At 40.6% G+C, this 14,512-nt stretch overlaps 1 protein-coding gene across 1 annotated transcript; it reads right to left on the bottom strand.

Moving 5' to 3' along the window:
• Positions 1-628: 628 nt before the first annotated feature.
• scyl1 (SCY1-like, kinase-like 1) lies at positions 629-12,804 on the bottom strand. Its single transcript, XM_023281995.3, has 18 exons — positions 12,602-12,804; positions 10,870-11,010; positions 9,835-9,957; positions 9,485-9,711; positions 9,315-9,405; positions 8,818-8,973; positions 8,321-8,479; positions 7,992-8,099; positions 7,429-7,542; positions 7,150-7,305; positions 6,869-7,057; positions 6,337-6,412; positions 5,337-5,534; positions 5,028-5,176; positions 4,849-4,938; positions 4,320-4,640; positions 2,494-2,572; positions 629-2,172 (listed from the first exon to the last, which is right to left on the bottom strand). Exons 1-18 carry the CDS (start codon positions 12,707-12,709, stop codon positions 2,048-2,050), a joined length of 2,610 nt encoding a protein of 869 aa, XP_023137763.1. The 5' UTR covers positions 12,710-12,804; the 3' UTR covers positions 629-2,047.
• Positions 12,805-14,512: the final 1,708 nt, after the last annotated feature.

Raw genomic sequence — 14,512 nt, 5'->3', positions numbered from 1 at the left:
TTACAAAGATAATCTAGGGGGGATTTCAGCAAAGTTTAAACTACAAAAATAGAGAAATAAAGAAACAGATTTGTAAATCAATTGCACCAATCTCCAGCAAATTCTCTTTTCACAATAGTATCAGTAAACAAAAATCTCAAAAACAAAACCAGCTTTTTTGGTCTGCTTGGTGCTTCTTGCCAGCAGGTTCTACTGAGTGTTACCATGGAAACACAGCTCTGAGTTAGCTCAGCCTGGACGACTAACTTTTTACTCCTGAAATAAATGTAAAGTTTATTATATCCGGTAAACTAACTCTCTAATCTAAGAGCAAATCTTAATGCTGGTGTAGCACTGCAGAGCAGTTTAAAATGTCCTTGTGAAACCACTCAGAGTATCTGGTTAGATGTTGCCTAGCAAAACCAACAGCAGACATTTTGAGACTGGGTACTGAATTATTTAAAGGAAAAGAAAAGCAAGATCAAAATAGGTTATACAAGTAAATAAAAAGTGGTATTTTTGAATTTGATTGAATGGAAGGCTAAGATTCCCTGGCTTTGTTTGTGTTGCAGAGCTGCACTCATGCATTATATCTGTTTTTAACACATGCTTATTCATAAAAAGATGGCAGTCAAGTGTGAAGAAGAAATCCAAGTAATATTTGTTGTTTTTTTATTTCAGAAAAGCTCACATGCTACATGATTTGGACTCTCTGTAATGCATTGCATCCAGCCTGGTTCTGACTAATGCAGCATAATTCCTTCCATGACCCGACAACCCAATACCAGACATTAGCTCTAGAGGTGATGGCTGTGTGTGATTGTGTCAGCTGGCTCGTCTATAAAGCTTTTTGCATGGCTAGTTACACCAAACCTAGCAGTGCCACGTCCAGCACAGACAGGCGATATGGGGGTCATGCTGAAAGGTTTGATCAAAACACAGAATCTGATGCTTTTACACAGTTCAGGTCCACTTTTAAGATTTTCCTCTTGTAATTTGCAGCTGGGGTGTGATTTTACAGAGCTGACCTGTAATTAAATAAAGGCACAAATAAAAGAGTACAAGAAGCTTCTCCTTTACCCATACTGACTAAAATGATTAATAGCTATATGTTAACTCACTCACATGACCCTAAAGGGCTTTAATGACCTCTGCAGGATGATCCAGACACAAACACATGACAAGTCCTTCCAGAGACCAGCATAAAATTGCGTTGATTTCCTAAACCCTTCACCACAGTACAACCAACAATAGATAGGGAAATGTCATGTAAACACACAAATTGAGTCCCATCTTCAATTTAACTTCTCTACGTGGCCCAGCTGCTGTAAAATATGTCTGAAGTGCATGTTTCTCATTTACTGATCTGAGACCATTCAAATGTGCATCCTGTCAGGCCAGTTCAGTAGAATACAGTGTTGTATGTGCAAAGTAAAGTCAACACATTTGGAATTTCTTGCCACGAAGCCTTTTGTTGGGCCACAAAAATACACAGATGCATGCATGGACTGATTTTACATCTTAAATCTGCAAGTGACAGCTGAACTAAAACATTCGTATCCACTGTGAGTTTGTGCATACAGTATGTACTGAAAAAACATTCAGTATAATAATACATGTTTGATTCAGAACTTATAATATATAGATTTCTCCCTTTTAAAAAAAAGTGTCATTTCTTTTAAGACAAGATGCACCAGTTATATACATTTACTTTACAACGACAACTTTATGAGTTATGAATAAAAAAAAAACTAAAAAAAAAAACTGGGGCATTTTGTCAAATCACTCAGGCCTCTGCTGCTCTGTGGTGCTTCATGTCTCTCTGAATTTTCTCCTGACTGTCTGTTCTTTAATGAAGAAAGAGAAAATCCCAAACCCAAGAGTCATCTACTGACCAACAGTAACATTTTCTACCGCTCAGCCACAGAGCTTCCTCCATTACAGGGACTCTTCATGTTTTCTTCACTGCTTTTCTTCCTGGTCCTTTACTAGGGGAATGTCAAACCTCCATCCACCACTATGTTCAGTCACAGTGGTCCATATTCCTCCCTCTGTAGCTCCACCCTCATCAGTCCAACTTGCGCGCACCCAGTTTCAGGGGACCTTTCGCAGCTTTACGCTCAGCCCGTTTTGCTTCCAGCTCTTTCCGTCTCTCCTCGCGTTTCTTTTTGGACAGCTCTGCCTTGCTGAGACCTAGGCGAGAACAAACAGGTGGTTCAGTGAATGAGTATTACATTTCTATACATTTATGGGCCTCAGAAGAGACATGTAAAAAAACAGTTGAAGTTAAACAACGTCAGAGAGAGATCATTTAAATTGTGTCCATCTAACATTATGTCAGTGTGGATTAAGAAGATGAAAAAAAAAGATTTTGATGCAGAGAAATGAAAATAAGTGATGCGTAATGTCCTGAAATCACAGAAGAACACACACAGAATGTTGGATTTGTTGCCATGCACGCTGAACAAATGAAGAATTTAGTTTCTGATGAAACAACCCAGCCAAAGGACTTACTCTGGCTTCCATCTACTGACTCCCAGCTCTCTTCTGTGCCCCAGTCTCCTGTTGCTTCCACACCCCAGCCATCTCCAGCCTGTCAGGGAGAAAATGCAAAACAAACATCACTGAACGGGCCTCTGTACTTCAAAACTGGCTTGGCAAATTTATGCCAGTGTGTGGTTATTAAGTTAGCATAATTTTGTTTAATACTATAAAGCTAACTTGGTTCTTAAAAAGCAGTTTGAGAATGGATTTCACTATTCAGGCTGATCATGTGAATGTAGCTACATGACGTTGTTGCGTTGAGAAGCTGAAGACACTGAATTGTTTCATGGATTCCACCACTGTTCATTTTTTGCTGCACTGCAGTCCACAATATGTCCACTGTTTAAGAGTCAGACATTACACAGAGGTTCGACTACAAGTGATATCAGTGTATGAATGGTGTAGTTCTCTCCAATGGACATGTTCAGCCTCTTATCTTTTTTCCTGATATTTCATCAAAATCACGTTATTTTACACGTCTAATTAAAAATCCTTGAAAAAAATAAACTATTTACTCTAACAACATTCTGTTAAAAACTAATTCTTTGCTCCGCGACAACATTTTAATTGTGTGATTCTTCACAAAAGATATTTTTTAATTCTCTCTACTTCTAGCCATGGTTATGCTGTTTACATAGAAGGACTTCTTACTGTAAATTAAAACAAACAAAAACAAAGTGAGGAAAAATGTGACAGGAGCACAGAAAATGTCCAAATGCTTGAAGTTTAGAGGGTTAATCATACACCTGCTGTGAAAAGGACAGCTTACTTACATTTCATTGAAAAAAATTGTGTAATTTCAAGCAAAACAAGGTTTAGTGGTCAAATGACAAATGGTCTTTTAAATATCAAAATAAATACCATATGTTCAGATTCAATTTAAATTTAAAAGTCTAAGTCTCAGTTGAGTTTGCAGGATCTCCAGATTTAGATCGGATGTTGTTTAGCTTTTAACTTTTATTTTGTTGTATTATATTTGATCATGGCTGCACAGTGGCCTGAAATTTTTCTGCATGGAGTTTGCATGTTCTCCATGTGCACATGTGGGTTTTCCCCAGGTTCTCCAGCTTCCTCCCACAGTTCAAAGACATGCTGAGGTTAATTGGTGAATCTAAATTGTCTGTAGGTTTGAGTGTGATTGTTTGTCTCTATAATGTAGCCCTGTGACAGACTGGTGACCTGACCAGGGTGTCCCCTGACTTCACCCTAAGTCAGCTGGGATAGACTCCACCCCCCCACGACCCTAATGAGGATTAAGCGGTGTGTAGATAATGGGCAGATATATGATCCTGTCTGAGGATAGCAATGACATGATGATAAATTAATCAAAATGATTTCTTTGTGATAATAGTGCTTTATCAAATCTAAGGCAGGAAGTCATGTATCTGAAAATTAATTTATGGATTGGATTCACCCAAAACCCAATCTGTCATGATTGTCAACATGCATGTCATTTGCATGTTTACAATTAAGGAATTGCTGGTCTAACAGCAGCTCCAGGTAATACTTTAAAACAACGTAGAAGAACCAAAAAGTCCAGATTAAAAATTTATAAGAAAACATCAACAGAGTGAAAAAGGTCAGTATCCCCCCTCCTTTACTCCTTAATTTTGTGAATGTGATAACCTGATGATTAAGGATGCCACATGTTAACCTAATAAAAGAAAAGTTTTTTCTGTGATGCCTTTCAGCATTTTTAAGATTCCTGATGTTCTTTTTGTTTCAAATCTGATCAACGCTAACTGAATCCATCTATCTCTGGCTCCTCTGTATGTTTTGTCTCCTTGCTCTCTCACCGTGGTGGCAGCAGTGCTGGCTGTGTTTCTCTGGGACACGCTGGCAAACAGATCATTCTGACCGGTCCCCTTCGCTGCGTTGCTGCTGTCCCAGTTGTACTCGCTGGCTAATCGCACGCCCTCGGGCAGGGGGAGTGTGTTACTGGCCGAGGTTGTGTCCGTCTCCTCCTCCCCCCAGTCATTGCCCCAGCCTTCCTCGCCTGCAGAGCTCTGACCCTGGCCTTCCTTGTCGTTGGACCAGCTGTCATCAGCATCCCAGCCTGAGCTGCTCCAATCAGAGCTCTGCGCCTTCATCGCCATGGAGGTGGACGACTGACCAACCTACATATTGAAGATGAAAAACTGAAATTAGGACTGGCTGCTTTTTTCATTTGCTTTTAATACTGTAGACGAGTCTTAGTATATGAGGAAAATTTTAAGCCAAGTCAATAGAGTTTTACCATTATTCCTCAAAGTAGTATCAATTAAGTTAGTATCATTGGCACAAGAAACAGCATTGCATAATGCATGCATAACAAAGGGATCATACTCCTCTGTCGCTGGCCTTCTTTTTAGATGATGCCATTCCTGACCAGTCAGTGTTCCAGTCGTCTGGCTCAGTCTGAGCTTTCTCTGGCTCCTTTCAGGAAGAGAGGCGAGAGTTTATGAGATCTAAAATTACAATTAAGTAAAAACATAATCTCACATTCATGTAAATAATAATTCTACCTCCAAACTTCCCCAGTCCTCCTCATCATCCCAGCGTTCTCCTGTTGGCTCATCATCATTGTCTGTTACTCCAAGAGTCTGTGATTGGTTGGCACGACTAGAGGCAGCATGGTGAGGCAGAGAGGCTTGTGGAGCTTTATCTTCAGATCCTGAAATTGAAGAAAATAAGAGATAAAGTTTAAAACAGCCCATCTAGAACTTTACCAGGGTCTTGTTTAATGAAAATTAATATGAATTTCAGACCAAAATAAGGATACTCTAAGTACAAACAGCATTTCATACATGTCTCCTTAAATATGATAACCCTACCAGGTGCAGGTGCTCCATCAGTGGCACTAGTGGGGCTGGTGGTGTTGGCCGGCCCGCTGCCCTCAGCTGCTGCACCTCCCTCTGTTCCTGGAGCATTGCGGATCAGCTTAGAAGTAAGTGAGGACATGCCAGTCACAGCCCAACCGGCCCAACTTGAAGAGGCACCTGCAGGCTGAGCGCACGACGCTACATCCTTTTCTGCAGGACAGACAGGAAAGTGTTGTTTTAGTTCTGGGTTTTCAGAAAATTTTCAGAAATATAACCTAAAGAAATGTGTAAATTTGTTACAATACAAATATCTGATTCAATTGCAGAACTATTTGTTTCTTTTCCATAGAATTTCAAAACATTATGTAAACGAACATGTAACATGCAGTCACACTGCTACGTTTCTCACTGAGTTAGGGCCAAGTCATATTTTCTGCAGCTCTGTTCATACTACAATCAGGCCGCACTGGTTTCCGCAGGTGGTCACATTGCTCCTCATGTCAAACAGTGAAAAAAACATTGGGACAATTTTTACAGGATATGGCCGCTACTTCATGGTGTCAATGAATAGTCCTGAGGTGTGCTGAGCACAGTGGATGGACGGTCCACAGGATTTGTGGTGAATGTAGAACTTCCCACTATGATTGGGCTCTGTTCTTGAGAAGCATGTACAAATTAAAGCACCTCCAAAGTCCTGCAGTGACCATTTTTCAATTCAATTCAATTCAATTCAATTTTATTTATATAGCGCCAATTACAGGTCAAATCGTCTCAAGACACCCATATGCCTGAACTCCCAGAGCAAGCCCTAAGGCAACAGTGACAAGAAAAAACTCCCGGGAAGAACCTTGAGCATAACTCTGTTACTGAAGAATTCTACAGTTTTGAAGGCCAGAAAATCTCCTCCTATTTTCTCTGCTCATACCAAGCACCACATATGCAGAAAGCATGAACTAGCCTTAAGGTATAAATGTAGAGAAGAGACAGCAGCTCAGTGCAGTTTGTTACACACCTAACTCAGTCAGCTTGGTTGGGTCTTCTGACACAGTCTCCAGCTTGGAAAGGAAACTCTTGATGGCTTTGAATGCCTGAAAAACAGGAAAAGGAAAAAGAGTACATTCTGATCAGAACAGCAACTTCAAGTGACCCCAAAATGTGGCAAAATTTTGCCAAGCAACCAGGGTCTCAAGTCAATAATGGCTTACTTCCTTTGTTACAACAGCAAACTTTTGGTTTTCCCTCCACCCTTTGTACTCTGAAACTCAACAGATAAGGTGGCAGCTGTGTCTCATATAACATTCACAACTCATGTTACTGCAAGAAAGCAGTCATATCACATGACCATATGACCTACTGCTATGCTGTTACATGTAATCCACCATTTGTAATTAGCCATCATACCACCTTTAATCTGTGTGTCTTCATTACCTTTACAAAGAATGACCACAATGACTGTCTCTCCTTGTCTCCAACAATGATTTAGCAGTTCGGAGTAAAGTTCATAAGAAATGCCATATAGCCATAAATCTCCAGTCGTCATGTACCTGGTCCCTGACGCTCTTATCAGGGTCAACAGTGATGGCACAGAGGGTGGGCAGGATTCGGGCGGCAATCTCTGTTAAGCTGTAGTAGTTATGTGTAGCGGCAAAGCCCAGCACACCAGCAGAGCGTGAGGCGGGAAAGGGGTCTTTTGTGGCTCGTGAGAAGGCAGAAATCAGAACACGCTGTCGAGTCTGTGAAGAGAGGGATGATCAAATTGTTTACTGATATTAGGTGTCAGAGGTTTTTACATTAAAGTAGTGCACAGTGGTGTGGGTGTGCTTACCCCGGCATTGAGGTAGGAGGCAATTTTTCCCAGGCAGACGGTGGTGTTGCACCGGATTGGGCCTTGTTCGTCTCTGGCCTGCAGCCGGGCAAAGTGACGCATCAGTTCCTGGTTCAGGTTGGCTTCATTCAGCTTGGGAGCCAGCAGCAACATAGACTGGAGGTGGAAGGGAGAGATAGATGATTGTTTTAGGTCTACAGCAAGCAGACGACAACCAGTACACAAGCCATATATAAAAACATCTTCTGATGCGTGGTTGTGTTTAAGCGCACAAACTACCTTCACAGTCTGCTCTCTGATGGCAGGGTTGGTGTCTGTGAAGCCGTGAACAACGTGAGGGAAAATCTGGGAATTGACTGCGGCCTCATTCAGATACTGAATGAACTGCTCCATCTGAGAAAGAGAGATATGGCCAAGGAGAAAAACATCATACAAGTCAATAAATGTTTATATCGTTTACTGCAGACTAAAGAATAGTTGTCAGGGATATGAACAAATGATTATCGATTTTGTTTTATTCTATTTCTAGGATGAAACTGACTATACAACAGGTGCTTGGACGTTTTAAAAATCATTCTGAAAGAATTCTTGTATAACATTCACAAAACTGAAAGCACAATGTCTGGGACATTTGGTAAATGAGCGAGGCAAAACTTTAAAAGACCTGAAACACAACATACAGTACACATTTAGCCATATCTGTGCCATCTGTTCTCCAGATCTTATTCTTTGTAATGCAAAACTTTGCATCCAGGTGTTTCTGAAATCTAATTCAAGTCCAGCATGTGAGGGAAAGGCTACCTCCAAAAGGACAGATGAAATACATCTGAAATAACACAGACCTGCTGCAGAAGTCGTATCCTCATGGCTCGATCTGTGGAGGAAAACATCTTCACGATGACAGGGATGATCTTCTGTTGGTATTCTTCTGCTGACAGGAATTTTCCCACCTTGAAAGACAGACAGAGATCAGAAAGGTCAACATGGGTGATGAAATACACACTAAGACGTTTACACCAGTATGACTCTGCCTTACTTTCAGCTTGTCTGGAAAGGAGGAGTTTGAAGGATGTTCACACATGAAATTTATCAGACCGATCTGTAGACTCTCTCAGTATGATCTCTGATATTTAATAAGGTCTGAGAGTTTCCCATTGAGGTAAGGATTTACCTTGAAAAGCGGTGTGAGGACAACAGCGCCTGCATTGCCAAATTCAAAGGCAGTGAGCAGTTGAGGGAGGACCTTGTGTTTGCAGAAGTCTTCGGGGAAAGAGTCCAGATGGTCACTCAGATCCTGGAAGAATTGCTGTTTCTCTGCTGGCTCCTTGATCTAAAAGGGGAGTTTTATGGGGGATACATAAATTTCTATGGTAATTATATCATCTGTTGTACGTTATAATCATTTATTCTATTGTAACATTAAGACTTGATTTTCAGAAAAGTGCAAATTGAATAAATGTTAGGGTTGAAGTACAGCGCCGCTTCCCTTGCTGTGTGACCGCAAAAGCTACTTCTTGCTTAACCATATTAAACCAAATTCACCCAGGAGAGCTGTACAATATTTTTTTTTAAGTTCTATCTTGTTACTTAGTACTTTAAGTTGTGATGTCGTTAGTGGGGTGTCATTGTAGAACTACTACAAACAAGACTCTGTCTGAGTCTGCGAACCTGGATCTCTTCCAGGAAAAGGTTGCTCTCCACAAAGCTGTTACTGAGGAATCCCCCAGTGGCTCTACAGTTCTGGAGAAAGCGGGCTGGGTTTGGTCGAGCCCGGGGGTTGGCTCCAACCAGCTCACAGTAATGAGGGACCAGAGCCTTGGGAATCTGTGGGCACCCAAAGGACAAAGGAGAGAACAACTCTGAATAACAGTTTTATATGATAATCAAAGATTACTTTAAGCTGTAATGAACACACAAACAAACTATAGATCAAAGTCTTCCCTTTCAGGAACTTAGCAATGCATCATTTGGCTTTGCTCGTCCTTCCCAACTTCAATTTGACTATGCTTCTTCTTACATAATGCAATGGCAATTTAGAACAGTATAACAAAAAATTTCTCATTTCGAGTATTCCTCACTTTAAGTAAATGCTGAACTCTAAACATGATACAGCACCATAGATAATGGTTTGGTAATTACTCAATGGAACTGCCTAGGAGACGTACCTTTCCTAATGAACGGAGGGAAGAAGCGCGAGGTAGTGGCCCATTAAACACCTCCCAAATCAAACAGCCTAGTCGCCACACCTCCCCTGCCCTGTAACAAGAATACATGCAGTTCAAGGCAAAAGCTTTCACAGAAAACTGCACAGTGTTTTTAAACATCCCTCTCTCACCATTTCTCTCCACTACTATTGGGCATCTCAGGTGGGTCATATTTCTCCATATCTGGGTAAACAGTCTTAGGGGGAGGGAGTGGGACCCCACTGGGGTCACCCTGCTCAGGGGCCACATGGTCGAGGGCCCCTAGCTTCCACTCCCCAGCTCGATCCACAAATACAGCCCACACGCCAAAGTTGTTATGAAGCAGGTGACAGTCGTTGACAAGAAAACTCAGAGCTTTCTGTAGGAAGAGGCAAACGGCATGAATAAAGACAGGGAGAAAGTGCTCACAGAGGATTACTGACAGAAATGGTCGAATTATGCTCCCTTTAAAATATCAGACGATGCACTGTCTTGTCTTTACCACTATCTGGTGCAGCCCCCAAGAGACCTCCAGTTCTCCAGCACCGCCCTTCTCTGCCTGGGCCTTAAGGTGGACTGCCAGGGGTGTCACCTGCTCGGTGACCAGGTACAGGCTCTTGTCTGTCTGTAACAGACACATGAAAGACAAACAATTTTAATAAAGAAAAAATTATAATTCAGACTGTACAGTTCAGAACTATAAAATTATTAAGCACAGTGCCTTGTTACACAGTAAAATAGATTTTTGATAATTAGCTTCAGTTCATTTTTATTTATAAAACATAAACAAAATGCGTTTATTTTTTCAGCCCTACAGATTTCTATTAAAATTTAAAACTGATTTACTACTCAAACCTACTCAACTATAGCAAGCAAAACACAATGCAGCCTCGCACATACATGAGCATTTTAAAGACTAAATGGTAGGAATCATTCTAATTAAAGGAGCTGAAAGATTTTGTAATAAAACAGCATCTTCAGAATTAGGAATATGCAACCAACAAACACAAAGGTGGAAGACAGTTAATGCATTACGCTTTTCTGGTAATCAACTATCATATTTCACTTCACGTGAGGTTTAATCTTAAAATAATTCAAATTAATTTTAAACCTCATTCTTCTATCATCCTATGTGATAGAAGCTCTAGTTAGAAGGAATATAATGGTATTGTCATAGAACAGCCAAACTGGACAAACACCTGAGGTATTACAATTGATAACAGAAAACAATCCGTGATCTAAGTATACTCTTCCTAAGCACAAAAAGCTGAGAAAAAGGTGTAAGATTCTGCGACAGCTACTTCACTGACAAGGCAGTTATGTAAATATTAATAGTCTACAACAGCCCATTCACACTCACCTCTATCTGAGCATGAACATGCAGAGAAAAGCAAATGGTGGAGATGAGACACAGCTAATTATATGATAGTTACAAGAACTTGATTGCAACATTATCCTAAACAAGTTCAACAACATCTTCTAAATATTAAGGACAATAGCACTGTGGGGATCAAATTTACTCACATAAAACACTTACCTCCAATCCATCAACGTAGGCCAGGATGTTAGGGTGACGCAGCGTCTTCATGCGCTTGAAGGCAGCCTTGGCTAGCTGGGTCTGCTGCTCTGTTCCCTGAGCCACCTCGTACACAAACACAGACACTGGCTCTCCGTTGGTCTGAAAATACAGATTAGGGCGAATTGAATCACTCACATCCAATCAAATCAATTTAAGTGTATTTGTGTAGCTTGTTTTAAAACAACCTGACGTGACCATAGTGTTGTAGGTGTTATCAGACAGTAAACAACAAAAATGTTTGCAAAACAGAGAAGTACTTTTTAGGATTTTTCTTAAAATTGTCAATAAATCAGGCACATTTCATTAAAACAGAAATGATAATCCAAAGTTTGGAGCTGTTACTGAAAAGACACAATCTGCCTTACTCACCAGCCTCGATCATGGAACACTGAACAGCAGCTGTTGTGAGGATCTGGTGTTATGAACAAATTAAAGCACCTTAAAAGCAATTCTGTATTTAACAGAGTCAGTTTAAGGATGCTAGTACAGGTGTAATGCTTTCCATATATTTATATACATATGTATCGGTTAAGAATCTTACAGCAGCGGCAGACGAAACCAACTGGCCACTACCCAGGCACTACAAGTTACAGTAACTTAGCCTTGAGGAAATAAATGCAGTGGTCACAGTCTTCATGTCATTTACACAGAGGATAGATTTCAGTTTGGCAATGTTCCCCAGTTCTAAGAAGCATCCTTTTCCTGAGGAGTTAATCTGTTTGACAATATAAGTGCTGAGTGAAAGGTGATGCTAAGATCTCTGTAATGTGCATCAAGGTTTGCTGTCTGTCGCTGGGGATGGTTGGTATTTTGTTGGGGAGGGATCAAAAACCATGACTTCTATCTCATTGTCTTTTAACTGAAGACAGTTTTTGGATATCCAGCACTTCACCCCCCTGGAGGTAGTTCGGGATGAATGTGACAGAGTCATCTGGGGTCACAGAGACATTATGTTTGAGCAACATAGAGTCTAAGGGTAGCACAAACAAATAAAATAAAATACCTCTTTGAGGTACTTCACAAGTGATGGAGGTAGAAGAGGAGAAGCAACTTTCAATCTTATCTGAAAAGGATCTCTCTGCTAAGTAGGAGGCAAACTACTGTAGCACAGTGTAAACCTGGTCCTTAGGACATAATTGTCATGCATTTTTAAAACCTTACTGCACATTTATCTGGAGTTTAAAAACTAAAGATTACTGCATTAGAATTGACATGACTCAGGACGATGAAAGTAGGGAGTTAGTGCTAGGCTGTCATCTGATCCTGCGGTCAATATGATGACACTCAGCTTCTCTGTGATAATAATGGAGGCAGGGGGGTTTGTTAGGTGCCGTCAGCAATGAGGAGCGAAATCTTTATTAACACGATAAAACATCAGCTTGGTAACGTGTCAAGTAAGAGTTGTTAACTCGGCTAAAAGAAGGTGACGTGGCGAGAAATACGTGAAGTAAACACAAAGCCTGAGCTCACTCCGTCAGCGAAAACTGACGACACACAGAGTAAAAAATATTTATATTTCCACTGACACTGAAACACCAGAAAGACAGTAAAACACCTGCCACGTAGCCCAAATGCTAAATTTAAGCAGGGAATAAACTCGTTAGCTCGTCGGCTAAGACGCAGGCCTCCATAACCCACCGAGCTAACGCTAAACGTTAGCGCAGGATCTGTAGCCGTCCGCTGCTTTTACCTTTCGCTTCCCCCGATGGAGAGTCCATATTCCAGACGTCTCCTGGCTGTCTGGGAGGATTTCATAAGCGAAGTCTTTGACAGGATCCCTGGCAAAAAAGGACCACATCTCTCCTCACCTCCACACCTCATTAAACACACACACACAGACCCAGCGACAGCAGAACTACACAGACTGCTGGAAGATGATGCTAGCTATCAAATGGCACGGATGTAAAATGGCTCCGCGGGAACTTTGTTTCTGCATATTGGTTCCACTACTGTGGAGCTCAAAATAAACAAAAACGAGATCTCGGTTCAGATCAGTTTTAATCGAGATAAAATCCTCTTAGTTTCTACGTAAAGCCACAATTGCATCCAAACCTCTTTTGGTGAGTTAGAACATAATCTTAATGAGAAAGCCTCATCGTTCCTCGACATAACTGTTATTTGCAGCGACAGACAACAGAATTTATTATGCACCTCATTGAAGTTCAAGTCAATATCAGACAATAATGGAGGGTCAGTGGGCAACGATTGGATTATCAACAGGCCCCAAAGGCATTTTAGTGTGACAATGGTTAATGCTGATTTCATGTATTTAAAATTTTCTGTAGAGTGAGCACCTGTAGCACAACCTGAACTCAAAGGGCTTTAGGACAGTTTCTGCATTAGTCTAGTGCAATAGTCCAATAGAAAAAGAGTAATTCCAAGTTCGTCACGAATTACTTTTAAAAGTCCTTCCAGTCAATAATTAAAACCTCTAAAAACTCATCTTTGTGTATCAGAATTACATATATAGAAGTTGTCATAAAATAACACCCCTCTGTCTTAAAATGGTTCAGATGTACCTCTGCATCATTGCTTCCATTTTCCCTTTCTACTCGCTGCAGCTTGGCACACCAGCTCACCTGTGACCTTGCTTTTAAAAAATGGAAAATTGCTCTACGCTACACAATGGCAAGTTTTAATATTCTGATTCTGAAGAAAAATTATGACCAAAAAAAGTCCCATCCTGCAAAATACCACAGGAGTCTATATTCTTGTTTCTGAGACATGGCTGTTGACTGCTTATTTCATAGATGATGTGTCTTCTAAGCTACAAAAAGCACCATACAGACATGTAAACAAGGTAAAATAAGTTCATTCTCATCAAAGAGGGTCTTGGTGAGAATGAATTTATTTGATACATTACCAAAAACATATGTCATTTAGGAAAGATATTTGTTCTCTTCAGTGGGCGTACAAATACTAAAAGCCTCTTTTTCTGCTTTGCTGTATCCAGATCATACGGGCCTAATGAATAAGGAAAAGATGTATTGTCAGTAGGGAATTTCACATGCAGGATTTATCATAAAGAAATGTTGTCAAAAGTTGTGTGATCTAACAGACAACCTAAAATGTCAGCTGTATGTATGAGGATATAGAGGGAACTTCCATTTACCGCCACTAATTACTTCTTAAATAAATTAAGACTATTTTCTAGCATCTTTCCTATTCTCGGTTAGTGTAGCAGGGATTGATGGGAAATGTAGAATGGATGGAAGTTGAAACGGAGATCTATAAAAATGTGGAGCGCAACACCACCACCAAACAGGACAAATACATTAATCTTTCACCCTAATAGCTTTGGACGCATTTATCATACCAGTGATCAGTGAGTGAATTCTTTGGGTATGGACTGACTGAAAAATAGGCGACCTCAGCTCAAAGCTCCAGTAGAAATAGCCTGTTTTGAAATTGAGGTCTTGTTTTAGAGACATACCTGCATATTTAAGTGGGAGCATTGCTTTCTTCAACATCTGTTCCCTTTCTATCATACAGTGGTCCACAATAGCTTTACCGTTATTTTCCTGGCTCCATGCAGTTCATCACAACAGACGGCAAACTGCAACTTTCTATTGTTTACATACCAGACTATGATGCAACAGAT

This window comes from Amphiprion ocellaris, chromosome 13 (genome assembly GCF_022539595.1).
Source record: "Amphiprion ocellaris isolate individual 3 ecotype Okinawa chromosome 13, ASM2253959v1, whole genome shotgun sequence".
Lineage (NCBI taxonomy): Eukaryota > Metazoa > Chordata > Actinopteri > Pomacentridae > Amphiprion > Amphiprion ocellaris.
Note: the sequence above shows the minus strand (reverse complement) of the source record. Positions and strands in the feature narration are given on the sequence as shown.

What these genes read in the sequence shown, in the direction of transcription:
- scyl1 (XM_023281995.3), bottom strand. Translation starts at nt 12,709, where the DNA reads ATGTGGTCCTTTTTTGCCAGGGATCCTGTCAAAGACTTCGCTTATGAA. An exon ending in CCTACGTTGATGGATTGGAG is followed by an intron (nt 9,958 to 10,869) that starts GTAAGTGTTTTA and finishes TGTCTGTTACAG; the next exon opens with ACAGACAAGAGCCTGTACCT. An exon ending in TTTTCCTGGAAGAGATCCAG is followed by an intron (nt 8,480 to 8,817) that starts GTTCGCAGACTC and finishes CTCCCCTTTTAG; the next exon opens with ATCAAGGAGCCAGCAGAGAA.